The sequence below is a fragment of the Lynx rufus genome, unplaced genomic scaffold (assembly GCF_022079265.1).
Source record: "Lynx rufus isolate CCGP_SWC_20201006 ecotype Redwood Valley unplaced genomic scaffold, mLynRuf1.p SCAF_16, whole genome shotgun sequence".
Taxonomy (NCBI): domain Eukaryota; kingdom Metazoa; phylum Chordata; class Mammalia; order Carnivora; family Felidae; genus Lynx; species Lynx rufus.
In genome coordinates, this window is record NW_025814830.1 from 30644153 (window position 1) to 30663891 (window position 19739).

Consider the following 19739-nt stretch of genomic DNA (forward strand, 5'->3'; position numbering starts at 1 on the left):
CGAAAACCCACTCCAGCGCTCCCCTTCCACCCATGCCCTCCTGCTCCCTTCTGTCCTTTGGGAGGCCCCTTCCAGGTTCCTGGCACCCTGCTAAACGCCGGGTGAACCGCAGAGGAACACGACATGTCCTTGCCCCCAGCCCAGCCATTGCCATTCGGCGGCTGAGTGATCTGGGGCTGGGCCCCTGTTGTCTCTGACTTCCTCTGTAAAACACTGTTACCGTTAGCCCTGGCTTGTCACCCATGATTCCAAGCCCTCGGAGTCTCAATCCATGGGATGCCTGTTAAAGCCGGACTCCCCACTCCCATCCCGGACGTGCTGCCTCTGATCCTCAGAGTGCGGGGCGTGTGAAATGCATTTTAGTGAACTCCCTGGCATGGTTCTGGCCCTCGGGCGAGTCTGGGCACCTCTGGAATGAAGTGTTGTGGCAGTGGGGACCCTATAGAATGGAGGGCTCCCCCTCCCCCCAGGAACACATAGTTAATTCTGATCGGGACTGGGCGGTTGGGGAACACTTCATGGGGAGGGTGTGTCTTAACTGAGCCCCAGTGGGTGGGTTGGGTCGTCCTAGGGATGGGGCAGGCATTCCTGGTAAAGGGTCAGTCTGGAGGTGGCACCGAGGTGTTTGCGGTCATCAGGGTGTGTGATGGGAAGGAGGAAAGCAGTGGGGGAGCAGGTCTGGGCGTCAGCCCAGCCGGATATGTTGGAGAGGTGCCTGCCCAGGAAGGGTTAACCCCAAGCCCGATCAGGTCCTGTCCACTCGGCTTCCACCTCCATCCTCCGAGGAAATGGGTTTTCCAGGAGCCTGGACTGGGCCAGCGGTGACTCGTGGTTCTACACGGATGGCAGAGGAAGTGACTCAGGCCCCAGGGGGGAGAAAGTGAGCCACGGGTCCCCTGCCCACTGCCCCCTCCCGAATCGTGAGGATGGGCAGGGCTGGGCCTGAGCTGGAGCCAGGCCTCTTGGGGCCAGCGGGGCCCGGGGGTGGGGGTGGGGGTGGAGGTGGGGGAAGTGTCAACTTAGACGAGCCGTGGCCACCCTCCACTAGTGTCCTTGGGGACCTTGGGGACCCTGTGATGCTAACCCATTGTGTTAAGCTGGGCTGGACCGTTCTGTTCTCTGCGTGTGTTTACGGAAGGCCTGAAGTCAAGGGCAGCTGCTCCAGAGGGGGGGGAGGTCTCTCCTGAGGTTTGGCCCCCAAACCCCCTCTCCCAGGCTGGAATTGTCTGCACTGCCGGTGGTCTTGGCCACCCCCCTCATTTTTCTCTCCTTTTTTGAAGGGGGGGGGGATCTCCCAAAGCCAGGGGAGCATGTATCTCTAGGACCTCTGCCCGTACCACTTCTGCGAGGAGCCCTCCAGAGTGAGACCCAGGCCTGTATCTTGGCTCCACCTGGAGTGACCTTGGACCGGACGGCCCTTCCCTAGCCTCAGTTTCCTGGTCTGTAGAATGGCCAAACGGTAGGACCAATCTGACACAGCGGCTCGGGATTTCACGTGACAGCGCAGGTGACCCCACCGCAGAGATCGGCGTGGTGCTGCTGCTGGGATAGCCCCCCTCGGCTCCCCAGTCCTGGCCCAGTGCTGCGTGAGGTTTCACGGGGGTCTTGCCTGCGGGCCGATGGTTGGTTTGAGGAGTACTTGGTGGCCAAACTCGGTCCCGCTCTGCCGGTCCACAGCTCCCAAGGCCAGGGACGAGGTTCTGTCCACATGGTCTGTGTAGAGGTCCACGTAGGGGCCGCTGGTTGCTGAGTCTGGGGTTCAGCCTCCAAAGCACAGGATCCCTCCCTCCAGGCTGAGCCAAGTGGGGGGCACCCAGGGTGGTGACTAGGGCATTCTGCAGCCCCACGGGAGGTGCTGGGAGAGTGTGGCCCCCGTCGAGGATGCTGATGTGGGCTGCGTGGGGTGGCGGGTGTGTGTACAGGGGGCAGACGGTGGGGAGCCCCCCTGCCCATGGGCAGCGGGGGGAGCGAGGGAGGAGGGTGTGATGAGATGGGCAGTGGGCGGGGTTCTCTGTTGCGTGAAGTGGGGATGGGAAGGTGCTAAGTGAACAAGCTGGGCAGTGCCCTCCCCCTTCCAGGTAGGGGCTGGAATCTTCTCATTGTCCCCAGTCCCACTCTCCTGTCTCCTATCGTCTGTTCTGTGAACAGCCTCGGGTCCAGGCTACAAGGGTGGGGTTTCAGTGTCCCCATTGCACTCCCGGATGGGAAGTTTCACGCTCTAAGAATTTCCTGTCAAGGTGCTCTGGAGGCTGAGCTGGCCAGGGCCACAAGGCAGGGGGCATGGAGGGAGGGGGGGGTGGGAGGAAGGCCGGGGGTTGACTTAGGGTCAGGCGTTAGCTGGTCAGAAAGCACACAGAGTTATTTATCTGACACCCATGGCGCCTACCACATGCAGGGTCCTGTTCTAAGTCCTTTACAAGCATCAGTTCATTTGCAGGAGGCCCAGAGAGGGAGAGTAAGTAGCCCGAGGGCACACAGCAAGTGAGCAGGAAAACTGGAAGTCGAACGCAGACAGTCTGGCTCCAGAGTCCTCTCCGCTGCCTGAGAGTGGGTTAAAGGAAGCCAGGCAGACCCTCCCACTCAAATCCCCAAAATGTCCGTGGGGACAACGTTGTCCACTTTGGAGTGGCTGTTGAAACGGCTAAGATGGAGTGGAGACGAGCCTGGAAGTGTCAGGGTCGTGCAGCTGGGCCTGTATCTGTGAGTGAGTCCCTTCCATGGTGCTCGTGGGGGTGCGGCCTCGCTCATGCCCCTCCAGTGACTAGAAGTTCTCTTCTTCGTCTTGGCCTTTTTGCTCTTGAAGCTCAATCTGGGAGGGTTGATGCAATGTGGATGATTCTGCGCTGTCCTGGGCCCTCGTCTACCAGTAGCGGGAGCTCACTCTGAACAGTCAGCCGGCCAAAGAGAGACATGGATTTTGGCGAGCCCCATCCTTGCTTGCTGGGTCATGTCAGGAAGCCATCAGCCCTCTCTGGGCCTTGAATCCGAATACCATAACATGGAGATTTGGACCAAATTCGCAAGGGATCCGTCAGCTACGAGTTCACAAGTATAGAGCCGTGGCCACTGTGAGGGGGGCTGCCTGGAGGAGGTGACGTTTGGATCAGGGATCAGAGGTAGACAGCAACAGGGGCTGGCAGAAAAGAAGGGGGTCCGGACATGCTGCTGTCTCTGGAGGCTGGGTTTCCTCCTGCTGGCCTGAGGTGACAGGAGGCAGTTTCGAAAGGAGGCAAAATGCTCAGAGAGAACACAAGGTGAAATCTAAAAAATCACAACGTGGGTAATGGTGGCCTTTCCCTAAAACGCTTTCATATGTGTTAAAAAGAACATTGTTTTTAAAAAGTTTATTTATTTTGAGAGAGGGCGCACGCCTGCACACAAGCCGGGAAAGGGCAGAGAGAGGGAGAGAGAATCCCAAGCAGGCTCCGCGCTGTCAGCACAGAGCCAGACGCGGGGCTCGAACTACAAGATCTTGACCCGAGCCAAGTCAAGAGTCAGACGCTGAACCAACTGAGCCACCCGGGAGCCCCTCATATGCTTCTTCTGAGGGGTCCTGTGATGCCACTAAGGCAAGATGATGACACGGTCTGAACTGACAAGGTCTAAAAAATTGGGGTTCCCTTATGCATGGTGGGACATAGGAGCCTGGCTGTAGTTTCAGGGGGCCAGGTTAGTTCAAGGGAGGAGACAATGAGCTCCTGCCGGGGCCACCTGTCCCTCGAATGCTACCCTCAAATATTCTGTCTGAAAGCCACCTCATCCTGGAAGCCCCCCTTGGCTTCTCCTGAACTTAGACTCCTTGGGTGCACCCAGTTTTTTAGGCTTCCCTTTGTCTGGCTTGTGACGGATGATTGTGTCTGCAGCCACAGCCATATGCAGGGACCCATGCAATGAAGATGCCTGTCTGTGCCTGTCAGCTCCCAGCTCAGTCACAGGGCCGGCTGGCAGTGGTGAGCACCAAGCCGCCTGGCGTCTCTCTCTGAGTGCCAGGCGTGCGGGTTCCCTGCCAGGCCCCACAGTCCCGACCGGGTGAGGAAAGCCCTGGCCTCTGGGTAATCTTGGCCAGGTCGTTTAACCCCTTGGGCTTCAGATTCCCTGTCTGTGAAATGGGCCAGGAACGGGGCCCACTCCACGGGGTTGAAGCGAGGATTAATACAGGCACAGAGGTGCGGCGGGAGAGCACAGGCTGGCAGATTGGCTCTCGGCCAATAGAGATCCTGGGGATTCCGAGGGCCCACTCCACGCTGGGGTGGAGCTGGGGGGGCAGCTGGGCCGTACTGTCAGCGTGTCCTTGTCAGACTGAACACTTCGGTGTTTCCAGCTGTGGGGGAGGGGGTGTGGGGGAGGGCTGGGACCTGGCTCCCCCCGGTGGTCATGACAGGAAGCACCCTTTTCCTCTGTTCCCTGCAGAGGGCGCCGTGGGTGCACCGATGCTTCACTCCATTTCCCTCACCCCTCCAACCGCCCTGCCTTTGTCCCACAAGCTCAGCGCCCTCGGCCCTGTCGTAGAGATGGACCAGGGGCTCCCTCGCTAGCGGAGGAGCGGGTACACCATCCGGCACTGCCTGGAGTCAGAGGAGGCCCTGGCCAGTAGTGGGAGGCAAAGGAGGCCAGGACTGACTGTAGAGGGAGGTGAAGAAGGCTTCCTGAAGGAGGTGTCCTCTGAACTGGGTCTTGGGGATGATGACGGTGAGGTTCCTGGAGGAGAAGCCGGAGGGCCCCCTTTCTCCTGCATCTCCCCCAGGCCTGGAGGGGCAGGGTGGTGGGGGTGGTTCCAGGCGGTCCTGGGAAGCCTTTCCCACCAGATTCTGACCAAGATCACCCCTCGCTGCTGGGTCTGGAGGGAAGTCCTATTGGCCCCATTTTCTGTGACCTACACAGGGCCGTGCAGCAAGTGAGGGGAGGAGCCAGGACTTGAACTCAGCCGGGCTCTGGACAGCGGCCGCCCCTTGAGGCTCAGCTTCTGGCAGCCCTGGCGAGGCCCACGGGCTGTATCCACACTTGCTTCCCCGCCTCGCATCCCACACCCACCCAAGCCACACTGGCTTCCCCTCTGCAGGGCCGGCCCGACCACCTTGCGGGGCTGGCCCCGGCTAACACTCCTGGCCTCTTTCAGGAGGTGACTTCTCAGGGTGACTTTGGGGAGGAAGATGGCCACCCAAGTGCTACTGCAGACGGCACTGCTCCTGCTGGGTCTGCTCTTCCTGGTTCAAGGTAGGCTATCTTGGAGACGCTGTGGGACCGTTGTGATTTACATTAAAATGCCCCCATGTCTGGGACAGCTGCCAGCATATCCACGAACCCCTTTGGGCAGGCATGGGACTTTAGACACAGTTTAGCAAGTGGACGGGATCTTGCAGAAAAAGGGACCCCTTCTTTCTGGCAGATGCAGCCCCACAGTGCACAGTTTGGGGTGGGGAACATGGATTGGGTTTTGGCCCCACTCACTTCTGCAGCCAGAACATCCTTGTGCAGTGCACAGCTTGCACAACTGTCTATGGTAGGCATGGCCTCAGGAAGTATTTTATTGCTTTTTTTTTTTTTTTTTTGCCTTTGGGACACCCGGGTGGCTCAGTTGGTTAAGGTCTGACTCTTGACTTCAGCTCAGGTCATGATCTCACAGTTTGTGAGTTTGAGCCTCATGTCAGGCTCTGTGCTGACAGCTCAGAACCCTCATGGGATCTTCTCCCTCTCCATCTCTCTCTGCCCCTCCTCCTGCTTGTGCTCTGTCACAAAATAAATAAATAAACATTAAAAAATTGTTTTCGCCTTTGAAATTATCATTACTTTTTAGTTCTTTTCATCATTTGTGAGCAGGGCACATTCACATTTTTGTAGACCTTGGAGGTATAGGCCCGTGGAACATGTGTGAGTCCCAGGCACCGGGATCCTGTATTCTGGGCCCAAGGCCTGCCCCCCTCTTCTGCCCCTGGCTGCTCCCTGCCGGAGAGTCCCGTCTATAGTCTTTCCCTCCTCAGGTGCCCGTGGCAGGAGCCCCCGTGAAGACTTCCGTTTCTGTGGCCAGAGGAATCAGACAGAGAAGAGCAGCCTCCATTACAGGCAGACATCAGACCTGCACATCTCCATCAAGAACTCCGAGGAAGCCCTCACAATCTACGCCCCCTTCGCGGGAGCCCTCCCGACCTCCCGATTCTTCCCCGACCCCAGGGGCCTCTACCACTTCTGCCTCTACTGGAACCGCCATGCTGGGAAATTTCATCTTCGCTATGGCAAGAACGACTTCTTGCTGAGTGACCAAGCCTCTAGACTCCTGTGCTTCCGGCACCAGAAGGAGAGCCTGGCCCAGGGTCCCCCACTGCTCGCCACCTCTGTCAGCTCCTGGTGGAGCCCCCAGAATACCAGTCTGCCCAGTGCTGCTGGCTTCACCTTCTCCTTCCACGGTAAGGCGACCTCCAGGCAGAAGGAATTGCACAAAGGCCTTGAGTCTGGGCAGTGGCCTGGGTCGCAGAGCTTAGCTTTGTTCCCGGGCACTGGGGAGCCATTGAAGGTGTCTGAGGAGGGGAGGGGTGTGATCCAAGATGTGCTTCAGGAAGTTTGTGGGAAGGTAGGGGGTGAAGGTAGAGGGGCAAAGTCCCATCCAGAGGCTGCAGGGAAGGTCCAGGCGAAGGAAGATGAGGCTTGACCAGGGTGGGAGCAGAGAGAACAGAAAGACAGGACCGGGTGTCAGGAGCCAGAGGCCACACAAGCCCCCCGCCCCAAGAACCCTCCTGGGATGGGCCCTCTCGGCCCAGGTGTGTAGGCAGAAGGACACCTGGGTAGCTGTGTCCCAGCCTACCCTGCTGGGGCTGGAGTTGCGGGAAGGCTCCATGTGGCAGAGCCCCCATCTGGCTGGCTTCTGGGTGACCTTGGGGGACTCCACCCCACGTCTTGGAGCCTCAGTTTCATCCTCCGTAGAACTGGGGTTGGAGGCCTTCAGAGTCATGTGTGGGTTAAATGGGAGTATGGCGGTGTGGCACCTCCTTCACTAGCCTCAGGCCTGTCTGTCTGTCCTCTGCTCCAGATCCCCCGCAGAAGGCCTCCCACAATGCCTCGGTGGACATATGTGAGCTGAAAAGAGACCTTGAGCTGCTCAGCCAGCTTCTGAAGCACCCCGGAAAGACCTCGAGGAGGCCCTCGTCCACCCCTGCCAGCCAGTAAGCGTGGCCCCCAGACCCGGAGGTGGGCAGGACGGTGACCTGGAGCAGGGGACAGGATGGAGGAAGCCTCTCCTGGGGCTGGAACATTCCCTTCATCTTTCCACCTCTTCCTGGAGGAATGGAAATACAGCCCTCAGGCCAAGCCTTTGTCAAAACTATCACACTGAGTCATCCCAGGACGGCCACCCAAGCCCTCTTCCCCGCCAAGAAAGGAGACCTGATGGGCCCGTTTGAGAGCTTGGCAGACTGAGGCCCAGAGGTGGGCAGGGCTCCTCCATGGCCAAGAGGGGGCCAGTCCAGGCAGAGCTGGGCCCGGAACCTGGTGCTCAGGATAGCCTCCCCTTTCCTGTTTGCTCTGATGATCCAGCTTCCTCTCACCCCACCCCTGCCCCCCTGCCCCCCCCTCCCGCAGGTTACTCTCTCCTGCGCCAGCACCAGAGGGCTGTTTTCTCTCCCTCCCACCCCCCACCCTCTGCCTGCCTCTTTCCGGTGTATCTGCCTCGTCTCCCCTTCTTGCTCCGTCTCCCTACCCGCCTTGGTCAACCTCTCCACCCCTTCTCCCCCTGCTAGGCAGCTGCAGACCCTGGAGTCGAAGCTGACCTCTGTGAAGTTCACGGGGGACACCCTGTCCTTCGAGGAGGACCTGGTCAACGCCACGGTGTGGAAGCTCCAGCCCACAGCCAGCCTCCAGGACCTGCACATCCACTCCAGGCTTGAGGTCAGGAGGCAGGGGCCAGGCTGACCGGGGCAGGAAACAGATGTGGAGGCGTGAGCACTCTGGGAGCCAGATGTGTGCTGACAAGGAAGGTCTCCGGCCCAGGGAATACCCTGTTAGTGGCTACCCCATGGCAGAGGACTCTCCCCAGGGGTGGGGACAGAGGTGGGGGGGGCCGGCATCAGAGGCTCGTATGGCACCCCCGTGTAAACAGAAGACCAGTCCCAACGTGCCTGTGGGTGCGCCTCAGTCTCAAGGCTGCCCCTTGAGGGGCTGGGAGCTGGGAGTCCTCACATCCTGCCACCTGGGGTGCCGTCTGCAGCACTGGCGTCTGAGGCCCAGACAGCACGACATTGTGTGAATCCCCCTGGAGCCCTGGGCTCTAACCACAAGGCTCCCCAGCTGGCGCTGGAGCCGAGGACAGGAGGGCTTCCTGAAGGAGGTGGGCTTGGAGGTGGCAGCATCCAGGGAGGTGTTGGGGGTGCGTGTCCAGGAGACCTAGGAGCCCACCGCCGGCTGAGCTCCGCAGGGACTCTGGTCCGCAGGAGGCACAGAGCGAGATCCGGGAGTACTCGGTGCTGCTGCCCCGCGTGCTCTTCCAGAAGACCAAAGGCCGGAGGGGGGAGGCTGAAAAGAGGCTGCTTCTGGTGGACTTCAGCAGTCAAGCCCTATTCCAGGTACGGGGCCCACATCCTCGCGCCCTCCCCTGGGGAAAAGCGGTCTCTGTCTGGTGGGGAGGTGGAAGGCAGGCGTGGAGCCAGGCCCCGTCCTCCGCAAGTCAGAGCCTTTCCTTGTAAAGTCAGAAAATGGACCGTGATGTGCAAGTCTCCCCCGGAGAAGGCTAAATTATGTTGTTTTCACTACAGTGTAAATGACTACACGTGCAGGAATTGTTTACAGAGGGGGCCTCCGCATGTCGGAGCAGCATGTGGGAGTCTAGAGAAACCAGGAAATTCCTTGGCCTTTCTTCTCAGCCTTCAGGCCTCACCACCACCCCCCACCCCCCCGCTTTCTTCCCCCATCCCATATATCTAGGACAAGAATTCTAGCCAAGTCTTGGGTGAGAAGGTCTTGGGTATCGTTGTGCAGAACACCAAAGTAGCCAACCTCTCGGAGCCTGTGACGCTCACCTTCCAGCATCAGCCACAGCCGGTGAGTGGGAGCAAACCAACCAAGGACACGAGGGTCCTTCCTTTTCTGCCCTGCCTTCTGAATCACTCACCTTTAACAAAATGACCCGCTGGCTGAGGGCACCAGACAGTCAGGTGCAAACGGGGTGGTGGCCTGACGCTGACTTCCTCAGCCTGGCCCAGAAAGGAGAAGACTGTGATGGGGTCCACTCTTCCTTTCTTGTCCCGGCAGAAGAACGTGACTCTCCAATGTGTATTCTGGGTTGAAGACCTGACATGTGAGTGTGGAGGGGTCCCTGAGCTGGGCAGGCATCTGGAGGAGAAAGGGGGTCTCGGAGGGTGGGGAAGATGGGGTTAACCAGGGAGGGCTTCCCGGAGAAAGGTGAGCTTTGAAGAAGGAATGACGGCAGAGTGGATGTTTGCAAAGGCTTGGAGCAGTGATGCGATCGTGCGTTTCGGGGTGTCCAGTGGGGTCCTAAAGGACTGGGCTTGATGAGAGCCCCACGGAACCCCTCCTCAGTGAGCAGCCCAGGGAGCTGGAGTGACGCGGGGTGTGAGACCATCAGGAGAGAGACGCAGACGTCCTGCCTCTGCAACCACCTGACCTACTTTGCGGTGCTGATGGTGAGCAGTGCTCCTGCCCCGCAGCCATACCACGGGCTGGATGCCAGCCACTTTGCACATACGTGTTGTTCATTCCTCACACCAACCCCCGAGGTGCCTCCTGCCGCCGTCCCATTATGTAGATAAGGAAACCTAAGTTCAGAGAGGTTAAGCAATTCACCCAAGGTCACACAGCTAGTTAGTAAAAAAGCTGCTCTTTATTCCCAAATGTTGGTGCATGATAAAAATGCAGAGCCCTGGCCCTAACTGAGAATCCTAATTCCACAGGCTGGGGCAGGGCCATGAGTACATTTCCAGTGAGCCCTCAAGGGGATACTGAGGCCCATTGTGGAGGCCCTCACAGCGGACTTCAGGGTTCCCGAGGGCACAGAAGCTTTGAGTCCTAGGTTCACCCTCCCAGAATCTTGGGACCCAGCTTCTGTGGGATCGGAGTGGGCTTCCAGCTCTCCCGGGTGTGGGATGCCCAGTCTCTCATGGGAGGCTCACTCTGGTGACGAAGGTTGTAGAACAACAAGGAGTGCTGGGCCGGAGAAGGGATCCCCTAGTGGAGGGTTCTTGACCGTTGTGAGGACGTGGTGAACGAAAAGTACAGACCCCTACCGCCACCCCCACCCCCCGCCCCCCGTCCGAATAACGCACTCACGGGGCCACGCTCTGCTCAGGTTGGGGTGGCAGTGGTTCATAGACGCCTGAGGCCCACCCCTCCCCCCGGGGCAAACCCTCAGTGTCGAGTTGGGGACGCTGAGGCCAGCCCTGGCCCGTGTCGTGGACCCAGGTCGCCTCCGTGGAGGTAGATGCCATACACAAGCACTACCTGACCCTCCTCTCCTACGTGGGCTGTGTCATCTCCGCTCTGGCCTGTGTCCTCACCATCGCCGCCTACCTCTGCTCCAGGTAGGGCCTGGCAGGGGCGGGAAACAGGGAGGGAGGAGAACCTTCATTCCGGGACCCCACCACCCCTGAGGCCCACCCTGGGGACCGGCTTGACACCCCCCCGCAAAATGTGCCTGCGGTCGCAGGAGCCCTGGGAGGCGCAGTCAGCTGGCCCCGGAGGCTATACGTCCTGCTCAGATCTGTGGTGTTGGGACGACCTAGCACTTACGATCATTTTCTGCCAGCATCGAAAATCGAGAGGGGTGACGTAAAACTCTCGATTTCTGCCTTTGAATAATCAGATGTGTCACTGCTGGAGGCACATGATAATATGATGGTGAGCTTCCCACGGGCTACACACTGTTCTGAGTGCTTTACGAGCACAAAATCGCTTCAGTCTCACAAGGGCCTTATGAAAGAGAGCTCAGAGAGGGTAAGTGATGACTTGCCTGCGGTCACACAGCAAGGAAGTGGCAGAGGCGGCCTTAAACCTAGGCAGGCTGGGTCCAGGTATCTGATTCTGCAGAACCCCTGCAGGCATTCGAATTTGACAAAGCCTCTCCCATCCCCCGATGGAGGCGGCCGTCACTTGGGTGCCTTGAGGCAGAAGGTGCCCCGTGGGAAGCGTTTGGTGGAGAGTGCCTTTGCCCATCCTCAGACCGGCTGGGTGGACAGGTCCGGACCGTCAGTGCCAGGCTTGGCCTAATTTGAGGTCCACCTGCAGTCAGGGCCTGGGCCCGTTTTGGCAGAGGGCAGACACTCTAAACCCTGTGGGTGTTCTCGACTGGGAGGAAGGGAGGGTGAGCTGTGTGCATGCATGTGCATATGTGAGCCCACAGCTGTGCACGCAGTGGGTGACAAGGGACAACTGGCAGGCTCAGGGGAGGGCAGGGGGCAGGACCACAAGCCTCCCGGCAGCTACTCATCAGTCAAAAAAGTGCCCAAGGACAAGGACAGGAAACCTCAGGGCCTGAGCATTTTATGCGTGCCAGACGCTTTACCCTGCGAAGTGGCCGTCCCCCCATTTCATAGATGGGCAAACTGAGGGTGAGGGGCAAGGGACTGGCCCAAGGTGGTACCTGGAGTTAGGGTGGGTGGGCGAGGCTGTTCTGTTGTGCCCGCTGGAACACGTGGTGGATGGTGCCAGGCAGAGCACAGTTGGGGGCGTGGGGACCCGGGGAGGAAAGGCCGACAGTGCCCTGGATCATCAGAGCAGGGCTGGACTGTGCACACACACATTTGCAAACCTGAAGACAGACAGGCAGACATGCACACACACACACACACACACACACACACACACACACGCACATACATTCACAGCCTCATAGACGCATGATCGTGCAGACAGACAGGTGACACAGAACATGGGTGGCACGGATTCTCCAAACACAGCAGCAAATCCAAAGTCTTTCCCCTCCAACTTTGGGAGCCTCTGGTTGACTCTCGTGGCTGGATTTGTCTCACTGGCTCTGTCTGGCTAAATCTGCTGTTACAGGTGCACACGGTGCCTCAGCCTGTGGCTGCTGGGCACACGGTAGGTGCACGGGGTCAAGTGGGGACGACCTAGCTGCAGCCATAGGAATGAGATAGGGTGCGAATGTGTGTGCCCTGGGAAGGCTGCCCCGACCTTCCCAAGCTGGCCACCAGGGTGACCTGCCCCCACCCCCTCCCCTGCGCAGGAGGAAGACTCGGGATTACACCATCAAGGTGCACATGAACCTACTGCTGGCTGTCTTCCTGCTGGATGTGAGCTTCCTGCTGAGTGAGCCCGTGGCCCTGGCAGGCTCCGAGGCTGGCTGCCGGGCCAGCGCCATCTTCCTGCACTTCTCTCTGCTCGCCTGCCTCTCCTGGATGGGCCTCGAGGGTTACAACCTCTACCGACTCGTGGTCGAGGTCTTTGGCACCTATGTCCCTGGCTACTTGCTCAAGCTGAGCATCGTGGGCTGGGGTAAGTTGGTAGAGGGTGCTGGTGGGCCCTCCGGACCTGCCTCTGCTACGTGGCAAGACCTGGGCACCTGGTTCCGCTTCTTTGCTTACCTCTCTGACTGCTCCCTCACCGTTTCCTTTTACCCACCCACCCACCCACAGGTGTTCTTTACCTGGGCTGCAGGTTAAGGTCCCCTTTAGGAAGATGAGATGGTGAGCACTGCCCCAAGAAACACATATTCTCCACATTGCTCACTCTTTTAAAAGGGGGGTTTGCTGACATAGCCACCACGTATGGATGTGCAGGTTGTGCACTGCTCAAAGGCACCCAGTTGGGGGTGAATGGACTGTAATCCAGTCCTCCACTCACCTAAATCACCCAGGCTGGAAGTGGCTCTGTCTGTGGATCCTCTGAAGCTTCAGGTAACAGATTCCCCATAGCTCTGGCATCTGTCTTTGGCTAAGACAACCCAAGTTACCTATAGCCCGGACCTCTCAGTCAGGCCTGGGCCCAGGGACACATCACAAGTGGATGTTGCACAGGCCCGCCAACCTCCGCATGTCCCTGACCCAGATTGCCACTCCTCTTGTGTTTCTCATCTGGCCCTTGTTTGGTTCACTCCATTGATTTACATAAAATTCCTTCAGAGCTGGCTCTGTGTCGAGATGCAGGTGTTTGGTGGTGGGAGACCACTTCTGGAGAGCTCTCAATCTCCAGCCCATGGACAAGGTCAAGGCCCAGTGAAGGCGCTGGGAGGCCTCCCCTCCCGGTGTCCCCCACCTCTCCCTGCGATGTCCTGCCCCTCAGCGGGGACGCGTGGGCCCTTTCTCCCACGGGCCCCCAGGATGGTGGGGGGGAAGCAGGGCTGGGGCTCTCTGTGGGAAACCCAAACTGGAGCGGCGGGAAGGGGAGGGTCCGAAGGCCTTGCCAGAGGGCAGGGGAGGGTGGGAGATGGAACCCTATGCTCTGCTGCCCTCAGGCTTCCCCGTCTTCCTGGTGACGTTGGTGGCACTGGTAGACAAGAACAACTATGGCTCCATCATCCTGGCTGTGCACAGGACTCCGGAGAGTGTCATCTACCCTTCCATGTGAGTGGCTGTGTGCGGCGGGGGCGGGGAGAGGGGCCTTGGGGTGCAGAGGCCAGAGAGCGGCCTGGGCCTGGGCGACGCTGAGCAGGGGACTCCTGGGTGCCAGGGCTGCTGGAGCCCGGCAGTGGCTGGAGGGTCAGCGAGGGTGAGCACAGGCCTGGATTTGCCCATCGCTCACCAGGTGGCCTCGCGCAGCACCTCGGTTTCTTTCCTTTGTGAGCGGGAATATAGGTTGGAGCGGATGAAGGCACGAATTAAAAAGAATTGAAAAGAAAATAAGCCCCCCCTGTGAGTCAGTCACAGCTCCCTGGCTCTGGGGATCACCGTGGCGCACACCCATGGCCCAGGAAGCACGGTGCGGCCCCGTCGTGCGCTGAGCCCTCCCATCTCCGCCCGCAGGTGCTGGATCCGGGACTCCCTGGTCAGCCACGTCACCAACCTGGGCCTCTTCAGCCTGGTGTTTCTGTTCAACACTGCCATGCTGGGCACCATGGTGGTGCAGATCCTGCGGCTGCGCCCCCACGCCCAGAAGTGGCCCCACGTGCTGACGCTGCTCGGTCTCAGCCTGGTCCTCGGTCTGCCCTGGGCCCTGATCTTCTTCTCCTTTGCTTCTGGCACCTTCCAGCTGGTCGTTCTCTACTTCTTCAGCATCATCACCTCCTTCCAAGGTAGGCACGGAGAAGACCCCACCCCTGGCCTGGGCAGGGTGCCTGTATGTGGAGCACTGGGCAGGGAAGATATGACCCAACCTGAAAGGTTCACTTCTCTGGGCCTCAGTCTTCCCATGCGGAAAATGGGGGCATCCTGGCCGTAGTTGACAAGTCTTTATTGAGTATCTACTATGTTTTGGCCCTATGTTAAGCCTTGAACTGGCTGGGTCAGGGCCTTCCCTCCATGGAGCTCATCTCTGGTGGGAAAGACCAAGCATGACAAGAAATCATCTGAGGGGCCAAGCAGCCCCCTGCTTGCATGGACCAAGCAGCCATCTGAGGGGATCTCGGAGACTAGGGCAGTAACAGTGGGTGACGTGGTGGGCAGACCATCTGGGCTGGGGTGGGGGCCGCTTTGGGGAGGGTGGCCAGGGAGGCCTCTGTAGGAGGTATCTGAAGACAACGGAAGGGTCCAGCCGGGGAGAGATCAAGGGCCTTGTTACTCTGTGTGTGTTCCTTGCACTGTGGATATCAACACTGTGGGAAGCCCGCTAGCAGTGTGGACGTGCCGAATCAGATCTACATTGTAACAGAAGCCCAGAGAAGGGTGTGCATGCCACAGGCTGAGGCGGTCCGGCCTAAGGAGAGTGGGCCAGGCCAAGGGAGCAAAGGTCTTGAGGCTGGAATTTGGTCGTGTGTTGAAAGAATGGTGAGGGGGAGTGAGGCGAAAGGGTAGTGGGGGGAGGGAGCAGTGGGGAGGTGGTGAAGGGAGAGGAGCAGAGGGGCTGGGTCACAAGGGCCTGGGCCTGATGCCACAGGGTCCCTTCTACCTGCACCCCTCTACCATCCCCCGCCCTGCCACGACCGACCGACCGACCGACAGACAGACACATACACATACACACACACCCCCCTCTGTTCTGGCCGAGAGGTGCTTAAACGGGTAGGCTCTGGAACCTGAACACCACTGTTTAACTCCTGCCTCAGCCAAGTCCCCTTATCTCCCTGGGCCTCAGTTTCCTCATTAGTGACACAAAAGAGTAACAAACAGGCCTGACCTCATAAGGATCTCGTGAGAATAACATGAGACGGGGCCCAGGGAATCACACGGTGTCTAACACGTAGCAGGTGCTCCCCTGGATCACATGGGTGCTGGTAGGCTGGGGAGGGAGGACGGAGAAGGGCAGGGCTGCCCCCAGCCTGCTGACCCTTGTGCCCCCCTGCTGCCCACAGGCTTCCTCATCTTCCTCTGGTACTGGTCCATGCGGCTGCAGGCCCGGAGCGGGCCCTCCCCTCTGAAGAGCAGCTCGGACAGCGCCAGGCTCCCCATCAGCTCGGGCAGCACCTCGTCCAGCCGCATCTAGGCCACCAGCCACCTTCCAGGAGCTGTGTGAGGAAACCGAGTTGCGGCCTCTCCTCACCGCCGCCCGCCGCCCCCGCAGCCAGGCCGGACACTTCAGGGTCAGCCGGGAACTTGAGAAGAAGGCCCAGGGACCTCAGAGTGAGGGGACGGTTGCCCTTGGCAGCCAGACCCCCAGGCTGGGCCTTCTGAATTGGCCTGCAGACTGCTCGGCTCTCAGGTCCAGCTCACATGGGGCTCAGGAGTGGGACCGTCCCGCTGCTGTCCTCGCTGGGGGCCGAAGGCTGTTCTTAAGTCACCGCCGCTGGGCCTGGCCCTCGTGGCTGGCGATGGGAGCCCTCACGGCCCGAAGGTCAGGTCCCGGGCCTGTGAGGCCCGGTGGCAACCTTGGTCCTGTGCCCCCACCCAGGACAGAAATGTGCCATAGCTGTTCTGTCTCTGGTGATCACCATGAGGGCGCTCGGCAGTCCTGTTATTTTAGCCTGAGAGTGGTACTCAGGGCATGTGGGGTTGGGGCAGAGCTTTGAGCCAGACCTCTGGAGGAGAGCCCCCTCCTGGGCAACATCGCCTCTACCTCGGAGCCCAGGGCCCTCCGTCATCCTCCCCAGCCCGCCCTCTCCAGCCCTCCACTCAGCCCCAGGGGGTCCCCTGGGGGCCCCCAGGCCCAATGCTGTATTTTGGGTTGTGGTTTCCAAGAGCTGCCTGGTGCCTACTGTAAACCTCTATCTACTGCACGGACTTTTGCCTGCCCTTGACTCAGGCAGAGTATAGACATTATGGGCTGGGCCAGGTCTGTCTGTCCATCTGGGCCTTTCTATAAGCTGCATCACCCTTGCTCACCACTGCCGAGCCCATCCCTCACAGGGGCCCTCAGCCTCTCTCGAAGCCCTCTTGTGGCAAGAACTGTGGGGCACAGCAACGCAGAATTGTTTCTGCCCCAGTGCCCCAGAAGACTGAGACATGCTTCCCCTGGTGACCCTGGCCTAGAGCCCAACGTGCTCCTAAAGGGTCGGAGCTACAGGTGTGGGGTTAGCAGAGCCATCGTTTCTTGCTGGGGACCCAGGAAGACTTCCTGGAGGAGGCAGCCTTTGATCTGGATCTCCGCCTTAAAGATGTGGAGGCCTTTCTTTTTAAGTACTGCTATCTCATTTGTCTTTTGAATTTAAAGAAGTAGACGTTTGTTGTAGAGAATCTGGAAACTGTAGAAGAGTACACAGAAGAAAATAAAAATCATCTCTTGTTATCACCTAACAAACCAATGCAAACAGTTTGGAGCACTTCCTTCTGAGCTTCCTTCTGTGCTTCTATTAAGAGTCACTGATACAAACACCCTGGGGCCGATCGGGAAACAGGAATGAGAGAAGAAGGCTGCGTGTGAAAAAGAATCAACCGCTGGAAACTTTATCCACCAGGACGAGTGGGGGATAAATGGTAACTTGGCGTCAGCGTTGGGGAAGCAGTGGGGGTTGCTGGGGTCTGTGGTGGATTAAAGATTACAAGCCCGATGCCGAGGGAGCCACTCAGCTCCAGTCGCCTACCACCACGCAGGGATGAGGGCCCAGGTAGCCAGACCACCCTCCTTTTATGATAAATCAGAAATCCAGGGGCGCCTGGGGGGGCTCAGTCAGTTAAGCGTCCGGCTCTTGATTTTGCCCAGGTCATGACCTCACAGTTCATTAGTTCGAGCCCCGCGTCGGGCTCTCTCCCTCTCTCTCTGTCCCTCCCCTGCTTTCCCTGTCTCTGTCTCTCTCTCTCTCAAAATAAATAAATAAACATTTTTTAAAAAGGAAGAATAAAGAAATCCAGGCTGTGGGGGTACAGAATCCCCTGATTTAAAGATTTGGCTCATCCAAAAAATTCACTGGCCAAAAGAAATCAGCTTTGGGACTGAATTCAGCCCTTGGCTGGCTGCGTGATGTATGTAGCCAGTTTGTGGGCCAGTGTGTAGTTGATGGGCTGCGAGAAGAAATGATCAGACTTGCCTCCCATCACTACCTCCAAACTGGTTGCGTCCAGTCTGCTGTGCCCGTGCCATGGCACGGGAGAGGCAGACCAGGTAAGTTTCTGTCCCCACTCAGTAGGGAGCACTGGCGAGTGATCACGGCTACTTGCATCCAGGTCTCATAGCCCAGCGCAGGTCCATCCCAGCCCTCCCTGGCTGCTCCAGGGGGATCACCGGCTGGGAAAAATGGCACCAGGGTCTGGAGTTGGACGGGATGGGTACGAAGCCACCTTAGCCGCCGGGGGTAGACCGGCAGTGCCCTCTGATGGCATGAATGTGGGATCTGGGGACCTGCAGGGACCTCAGCACATGGGACCTCCTTGCACCTGCCTCTTTTCCGGAGCTCCTCTGTTCCTGTCCCCTCTCTCGTTGTCGTCTGCCTCCACCTTTTGGCAAGTCCTGAGGACAGAGGGAAGCCTTGCCCGCAGTGACCTGCTCGGGCAGCTCAGAGGGGTCAGAGCCGGCTCCCTCCTCGCAGACTGCTCAGTCTCTCTGAATGAGGGTCACTTGGGGCCCCGTCACTTGGCTAGACCTGGGGGGGGGGCACCTTCCCCCATCCTCAGGAGGGAAAGAAAGGACTCAGCCCCCTTCCCCAGGCAGATGGCACTCCCTTCAAACAAATTCTCCCACTTCAGAGAATTCTTGAACATTCGGCTCTGGCTTTGAGGCTGGCTCGGGTAGCAAGGAGGGGCCTCTCGAGGGTTGCATCCCATCTACTTAAGACAGGTGCTAGATGGGCCCCCTGATGGTCCTTATTCCCTGGGCCGTAGGGCCTTGGACAGCAGGACCGCTGTTCTCAGATGGACATGACCAGGTTTGCGTGTGGAGACATTGCTCTGGCATGAGAAATGAATGGATGGAAGTGACTAGAAGGTGAACGCTGGCCAGGCCTGGCCAGGAGACTGGAGCCCATCTGGAGCCATGGGGACAAGCAGTGGAGGTGGCAGAAAGGGAAACTGCAGTTCCATTTGCTCTGGCCTTTCGGGATCCCAGGGCTTTGTCCATGGCTCCAAGGCAGTCCCCAGCCCCGGTGGGGCCCCAGAGGGGTAGCCCTCACTCTGGCCCTGCCCAGCCATCTTTTGCCACTTTCCTAGACCCCTGGTCCTGTCTTTCCAGGTGTGCTGGATGCTCTGGGTCCCTCCTTCTGGACCCTTCTTCACAAACAGGCACCTGTGAGCCCCTTTGAGGGCCCTGGCACCAGGACGGGTTTCCACTGGGGACCCAGCAAGTCCGCACTTCACAAAGCGCTTGTCCACTTTATCACCTCACCTGGCTGCAGCTGGGAAGGAGGCAGGACAGGCCCAGTGGTTCCTGTCTGCCCCGAAGCCTTCCCTGCAGAGGAAATGCCTGGGGTTCCATGCCAGATTCCCACCTGTCACCCACGCCCCACGAGTGACCCCGACATCCTCTCCCCAACCTCCCCCCGGCCCCGCCAGGCCCAGAGGGCCCAGTGGGGGACTGAATCCTGTCTAGACACTGTCTGGGAGGAAGGGGAAGGGGCCAGGGAGGTGGTCCTCAGACCCTCGAAGTGGAGCACATCTAGCTCTGGCCGTGAGGTAGGAGATGCTGGTCCTGATGCACCTTCTTGGTGGGATGCTCTCGGACTTTGATCTTGCAGTGACCGTGGGACCATGCCAAGGGCCCTGGCCTCATCTGCACGGCTTCCTTGGAGTCCCCAGAGCTGGGGCCTGAGTGGTCAGCCCCTCCCCTTCCCTCATGCTGCACTCCATGTGTGTTTGCTGCCCCCACTTCCTGTCTGGGCCACCCGTGACCAGCCGGGCGATATGACAGTAATTGTGAAGAACTGACAGTCATGTAAGGAGATAGTGATGGTGGCCACCCCCTGCCCCCTGGCCTGGACAATTCCACACGCATGATCTCATGAGTTCTCCACATGTCTTGTGAGAGGCCCCGAGCAGCAGACAGCTCACCCGAGCTCACCCAGCCAGGAAGTGGCCAGGACAGATGTACGCCCAGGCCTGACCAACCCTAGAGCCCATGCTCCTGCCCACCCCGTCCCACATCTCCTGTTATCCAGTCTGGTAGGAGGCAGGGTGGTGCCGGGGCCTCCAGGGCCAGCCCTCTGCTGCTCCCAGGACCCCAGCAGGCATGGCCTTGATCCTGGTCTCGTTCAAGCCATAAGCACGAGTGAAGGAGCCTGAGTACCAACCCCATCCCTGCAGCCAGGCTGTGTGCCTGGTGTATTACAG

General features: G+C 59.2%; 1 protein-coding gene across 3 annotated transcripts in view; it reads left to right on the forward strand.

Moving 5' to 3' along the window:
- The window catches only part of ADGRG1 (adhesion G protein-coupled receptor G1), a 32206-nt gene extending 15428 nt beyond the window's left edge, over positions 1-16778 (forward strand). Inside the window, exons 2-15 of one of the 3 annotated variants that reach the window (XM_047078483.1) lie at positions 4411-4689; positions 5117-5214; positions 5964-6401; positions 7022-7154; positions 7728-7875; positions 8418-8549; positions 8908-9024; positions 9235-9280; positions 9523-9626; positions 10402-10520; positions 12182-12450; positions 13409-13517; positions 13917-14185; positions 15401-16778. In XM_047078483.1, the coding sequence (XP_046934439.1) occupies positions 5151-5214; positions 5964-6401; positions 7022-7154; positions 7728-7875; positions 8418-8549; positions 8908-9024; positions 9235-9280; positions 9523-9626; positions 10402-10520; positions 12182-12450; positions 13409-13517; positions 13917-14185; positions 15401-15531 (2079 nt within the window). In that variant the 5' untranslated portion in view covers positions 4411-4689; positions 5117-5150 and the 3' untranslated portion in view covers positions 15532-16778. The remainder of the gene's footprint in view (positions 1-4410; positions 4690-5116; positions 5215-5963; positions 6402-7021; positions 7155-7727; positions 7876-8417; positions 8550-8907; positions 9025-9234; positions 9281-9522; positions 9627-10401; positions 10521-12181; positions 12451-13408; positions 13518-13916; positions 14186-15400) is intronic. The other 2 variants (XM_047078482.1, XM_047078484.1) reach the window with 2 other exon arrangements.
- Positions 16779-19739: the final 2961 nt, after the last annotated feature.